General features: G+C 35.2%; 1 protein-coding gene across 1 annotated transcript in view; it reads left to right on the top strand.

The window, feature by feature from the left end:
• Window positions 1–6,501, top strand: part of CDKAL1 (CDK5 regulatory subunit associated protein 1-like 1) — a 712,360-nt gene that overhangs the window by 227,932 nt on the left and 477,927 nt on the right. The window contains exon 6 of the mRNA XM_012638567.1: window positions 419–467. Coding sequence (XP_012494021.1) covers window positions 419–467 — 49 coding nt within the window. The remainder of the gene's footprint in view (window positions 1–418; window positions 468–6,501) is intronic.

Here is a 6,501-nt window from a genome sequence, read left to right as displayed (position 1 = left end):
TTTATTTTATTTCTTTTTCTTTATACAAACTATATCATCAGTCCATGATAGGTTGTCATTTTATGCCATTTTTTTTGAAGCTCTGTGTGAGAAGACATGTTTTAATTAAACTGAAGTTTATGTCTCAGGATGTGTTGAGTTTATGTTGATAGGCTATCCTAACACAACTCTAGGCAGTTTATTCAGATGCTATATGATTTCTTTAGTTGTCATTGGAGGACAGGAGAGTGATAATTTCATACTTCATTGTAACACAGAACATTAATATAGAATATCTTTTGTAATATCTCCAAATGTGTTAAAGAAAACCTGCATTGATATGCTTAGAAAATAAGTAACATTGACTCAAGCAGAAGGATAAACATAAATATTTCTTCCCTGTGTAGATTTTTGCCTAATAGTTTGTTTTTTTTTCTAGGTTCAACAGATAGATCGTGTGGTAGAAGTTGTGGAGGAAACAATTAAAGGTAATTGTCAACAGTGAGAAGAGCAGATGTATGTATTTTCTAAACTACATTATAAAAATACTCAACACTGAGCATCTTTATAAAGTTACAGTTTTAGATATAAAATCATAAAATGTTTTTTCAAACTATACTTCAATCCCATCTTGGAGAATCTAGAAGTACTAGCATTTATTGTGTACTTAGAGTGTGACAGGCACTATGCTAAGTACTTCATGAGGGTTAAGTCAAGTCGATACAGATATTTTTCTCATTTTGCATATGAGAGGGTTGAGACCCAGGGGCAGCTAATAAGTTACATAGTTGGGATTTGAATCCATGCAATCTGGCACCAAAGCCTGTACTTTTGCATTATACTGAGACCCACACTATATTATGATCTCTCTGTTCTCTCCCAGTTGAGATTCACTGCTTTAAAGGTTGTTTGAGCTTCTTAAGCAATGCTTCAAGAAGCTTCAGGGTATTGTTGCCTTCTTCATCTTGTGTTTTGAGTATCAGATACATACTGGTCACCCAATTTTTTAAAAAAAATTAATGGTAATGAAGATAACATGGGAGAAAATCTAGGCGGCCATAGGTATGATGATGACTTTTTAGATACAATTTCAAAAATATCTTTGAAAGTAATAAGTGATAAGTTGGATCTCATTAAAATGAAAAACTTTGGCTCAGAAGACCATGTCAAGAGAATGAGAAGACAAGCCACAGAGTGGGAGAAAATATTTGTGAAAGACATCTGATAAAGGGCTATTATCAAAAATACATGAAGAACTCTTAAAACTCAAAAATGAAAAACTCGCTTAAAAAATAGGCAAAAGACCTGAACACTTCACCAAAGAAGATACACAGATGGCAAATAAGCATATAAAAAGATGTTCAGCGTCATATGTCATTAGTGAATTGCAAATGAAAGCAACAATAACATACCATTATGTACTTAGTACAATACCCCAAATCCAAAACATCGACAACACCAAATTCCGGCAAGGATGTGGAGCAACAGGAACTCTCTCATTCCTTGCTGGTGGGAATGCAAAATGGTACAACCACTTTGGAAAACAGCTTCATAGTTTCTAACCAAACTAAACATAGTCTTACCAAATAGTGCACCAGTTGTGCTCCTTGATATTTATCCAAATGAGTTGAAAACTTACGTCTACATTAAAATCTACACATGATGTTTTAGTAGCTTTATTCATAATTGCCAAAACTTAGAAGCAACAAAGTCCTTCAGTAAATGAATGGGTAAATACACTGCAGTACATCCAAACAATGGAATATTATTTAGCATTAAAAAAAAGAGCTATCAAGCCACGAAAAGACGTAGACTTTAAATGCATATTACGAAGCAATAAGCCAATCTGAGAAGGCTACACACTGTATGATAGCAACTATATGAGGTTGTGGAAAAGGTAAAATATGGAGACAGTGAAACGATCAGTGGTTGCCAGAGGTTAGGGCGAAGGGAATGGTAAATAGGCAGAGCACAGAAGATAGTTAGGACTGTATGATACTGTAATGGCAAATACATGTCATTATACATTTGTCTAAACCTTTAGAATGCAGAACACCAATAGTGAACCCTAATGTACACTGTGGACTCTGGGTGCTAATGGCGTGTCAGTGCAGGTTCATTGATTATATCAAATGTGCTACAGGATGTTGATAGTGCAAGGGGCTCTGTGTGTTTCGGTGGGGAGGAGCAGTGGTATGTGGAAACTCTGTTCTTCTCAATTTTGCTGTGAATCTGAAACTCCTCTAAAAAATAAAATCTATTAAAAATATTAATGGTAGTCAACAGTGTGCTGAGGAGTTTCCCAAATGGCTTGGAGAGATATAATTTCTATAGGAAATCATAGAAAACCTGTCACCCCCAGGCTGGGTTAATTAGGGATGGCTTCTTACTCATGAGTTTGTACTGGAGTGAATTTATTGGAGAGACTGTGTTTGGATTTAGTTGTGAGAGTGAGATGAAGATGGATGAAGTTGATGGGGGTGTTCATTGGTGGGTTTGGTTTGAGGATAGGAAGGCTGATGAATTAAGTCTTGGTAATGCAACAGGTGAAGTTTTGAGATAGAAGGAATGATTTTGAGCTGTCCTTAGTGTGCAGATAAGGAAGCCAATCTATGAAGGAATTAATGACTCCTCTGAGATCTCTTGGTTGATGGAGAACTGTGCCTGCCAGTGAATACCTGTTCTTCACTTTCTAGTTCTACTGCTAATTCTTCATTTAGACAGCATGTGTCAGTGAAATAATTTGGCTTTCGTGGCAGTTAACCAGTTGTTGGTTGTCTGTCAGCAAGTTATTTTTCTGAGGCTCAGCTTTCTCACCATAAAATGGAGAGGATTAAATAGATAAGACTTTTGTGGTACCCAAAATATATTAGGAGATCAGTTCATGTTAATACCTCTTAATACCTGGACTGTTGGTATAATCTAACTGATCTTTGCCATCAGTGACTCTCCTTTCAATCTGACTACATACACTACTACCATTAACCTGGGATTATTTTACTCTCCTGCATGTACACCCTGACTGTTTGCCTGTTATTCACCAGATTAGTTTGGGACCTCTTAGTGTGATCTTAATTGCCTTCTACTCCATTCTGCCATTTTCACTTTTTCTTTCATTAATGCCATACATATTCCCTTTGCTTCAGCCAACAGTGCTATTTGATGTTTCTTGTATATTATTTTCAGTTTGCTTTACATGCATTTTTTGGTCCTCCACAGAAGTGGGTATCTTCTGTTTGACCCTCCACATCCGCTTTCCATCTTGATGTGTGTGCATGGAGGCTGACCTGTATGGATTGCATCAGTAGGATCCTTGCGATTTGGTGTCCAGTTGGATTCAGCCAGTTGGAGGTTGGAGGGTGTGACAAGAGAGAAAGATGGAATATTCATTCTCTTCTCTCCCTCCCTCCCTGCTTGTTTTGGGTTGGCTGCTTTCCTTACCTGAAAGCCAAGTGCTTGTCTGGTAACCCTCTCTATTCATCTCTTTCACCAGGTTCCTGTAACCGTTCTCTTCCTTTGCCTCTGGGTTGGAAACAGTGCCCTGTTGTTCTCTGCCTTAGAGTATTGCATTGCATTATCTCTTGTTGGTTTTCCTAACCCTGCCCAAACTTTAGTAAATAGTTCCTTTGTGAAAATTTCTTAAGTTATGCAGTGTGCCATCTGCTATGCTGGTACCCTGATTGATAAGAATTTAGCCATGGAGAAGCAAGGCTCTATCCAGAAGGACCAGATGGAATACAGCCTTAGAAGAGAATTTTGCTATAACTGTCTTGTTTCCACATTTGATGACTGATGGGCTCTCTTCATATCTCTTCCTTGAGGAAGCTTTGGACATACAGCCTCTGCCACAGCCTGTTTGCATTCTTACTGCTGCTTATATTACACCAAGTAATATTTAAAATACTTTAATATTTTAAAATAAGGTACATTGCTATTGACAGCATTTAAATCTATTGTAGTTAACATAAAACCATACAAAACATGTTTTCATTTGTATCTGTCTTGATTGTATCAAAATGGCAAATTCTAAGTTATTCTGAATGAATCCTCATTGTTTCAATAGTAGCCTGAAAATTCTGTCCATTTATAGTTTTTGCTTTAGAAGATAACACATTATAATGAATTTAGGATCTTTTCCTGTATCATTTTGGTAATTTAACAAGATATGTAATTGAATCTAAGGGAAGAAACACAACGTCTAAAGGATTCACATTCATTTCTTTCTTTTAAAAGAAAAGGTCATTAAAAACTTTTTTTGTCTGAAAGATCTGAAAGGAATAGAAATCTGCATTTCTTCCAAAGTGTACGTGAAGTCCTCTAAACAACAACAACAAAATCATTAAAAGTAATCTCGTCTGTGTAAAAGGATAGTTTAATTGACTAATTTATGACAAATGAATGCAAGTAAATATATCCTATTGAAATTAGAAAAGAGTTTTTACCATTAAGCCATAATTCTTCCCCATTGAACTACTGTTAGATGAGTTCCCTGTTATTATTATTATGTTTGTTGGCGTTTCATTCAGTCTAATAACAAATGCCTCAAATGGTGATAATTCAGCATTTTCCTATCCCAATATGGTATAATCTGCAAGTTTAATTGATTTTCTGAGTAATTGATGCCATCTTGGATTAGACTGACCTAAATTCCCAGGGTACTTTACCAAAAGCTTTCTTATTTAAGACATTGCTGTTAATCTTCGCTATGTCAGGTTTTGTACTTTGCATGTGATACTTGTTCAGAGCATAAACTCTTTATAAATTGAGACCGGAAGGCAGAACTATATCAAGTGTGGTTTATCAGTGTTAATGAATGAGTAATCGCCCTACAGAATCAAATGCAGATTTATTTGAGGATGTTTTCCTAACTTAATGAATAAGTGATTGAGCTTGAATATGTAGCATGGTACTTCTGGGACAATATTGGACCACAGAAGCACACCTATTTCTTCAGTATTTGCTTTTTAATATAATAATTTTTATTGATTTTTAATATAGGCTGTGAAAGAACACTTCTATGCATTCTCTTACGTGTAATCTCTGATACAATTACTATTGTCTGGACATAGTGGAAAAGTTTGTATGTTGGTTTTACATGTTAGGAATACTTTCCTAACATGTAAGTAAATAGGTGATAACTTCTACCTTTTAGTAATACAAAGAACCAGGAATTTATTATTGTTATTTATTTAGTTTTTTGCAGTGAGCCTGTTTAAGTTTATGCACTATGTGAATAAGTGATTACAATTTGGTAACCATTGCGTTTTGCCCCTGCCTTTAATACACTTTATCTCCTTTGCTATCTTCTTTCCTTTCTGTACCCTCCTTTAGTTCCCCCAAATTAATAATAAGATTCTAGCTTTACTTATTTGTCTTCTGTATGTCTACATACATTATTTCTAGAATGAACTTCTTTTTATTCATTGTGTCTCCTTTAGGTAGCATTTTTTAAATCATAAAATATTTTTAACAATAAGAGCAGGCAAATTTCTTTGTGATCCCAAACAGGAAAATTTTACCATAGGACTTGTAGTGGATTTTTTACATCACTTCATTTTATGCTTTGGTTTGGAATAATGGATGGGAATAATTCTCTCTATTAGAGAAACCAGCATATCTATGGCTTGTCTATATTTCTGTGACTTTATAACTCTATTAGCCAAATTATTATATTAGTCCTGTTTCCAGCCACACGCATACTGACCAGAAGCAGCATCATCTGTCTACTACAAAATATGTAATGGATGCTCTAGAAAAATTCTTCTTTAAACATTGTAAATAGTCACTTTTACTGTTTTTTTTAAATGAAAGTGGTTAAGTAACTTTGTTTGTCTAATATTTTTCAGCCATTAAACCTTTTAAATTGCAAATGAATATTTTAACATTTCCCTCCGGTGGATTCTACTGCTTTATGATGGCTTTCAAATTGTTTTGTGTGTTTTTGGTTTGTCTTACATTTAATTATACTGCTTTAGTGTGTTCATTGCTTATATTTCCATTCTTGCTCAAAGATACATTTTTTAATGATTCGAAGCCACCTTTTATTATTAATGGAATTTATTTATATGAAGGCTTGAATATTTCTCTAACTTCTGATTTCTTCATTTTAGGGTTGGAAGGGGCATAGTGTTAAATAGTTTAAGTTGATAGTCTTATTGTAGTGTTTAGATAACACACTGTCATAAATGGTTCCCTGGATTTGGTTGTTGTAAACAAGGAAATGAAATTCCTTTAGGCTTGAACCTCACAGGCTTCCCGTGCTCCAAGCCTTCTGTTGACAGTCTCATTAAACTGTCTGGTAAAGTAGCCCTATTTTTCCTTGTGTAAGTATTAACTAGGACTTGCCTATTGTTAAATTGGGCTGACATGTTAACTCTTGTGAATCTGAGAGTATCTTGACAGATTGAAGGAAGGTGGGACTACAAGTGTTTTTAATTCTTTAAAAATGTACTCTGGGAGGCCGAGGCGGGCAGATTGTTTGAGCTCAGGAGTTCGAAACCAGCCTGAGCAAGAGCGAGACCC

The sequence above is a fragment of the Propithecus coquereli genome, unplaced genomic scaffold (genome assembly GCF_000956105.1).
Source record: "Propithecus coquereli isolate 6110/MARCELLA unplaced genomic scaffold, Pcoq_1.0 Scaffold131, whole genome shotgun sequence".
NCBI classification, from domain to species: Eukaryota; Metazoa; Chordata; class Mammalia; order Primates; family Indriidae; genus Propithecus; species Propithecus coquereli.
This window is presented reverse-complemented; position numbering and strand designations above follow the sequence as displayed.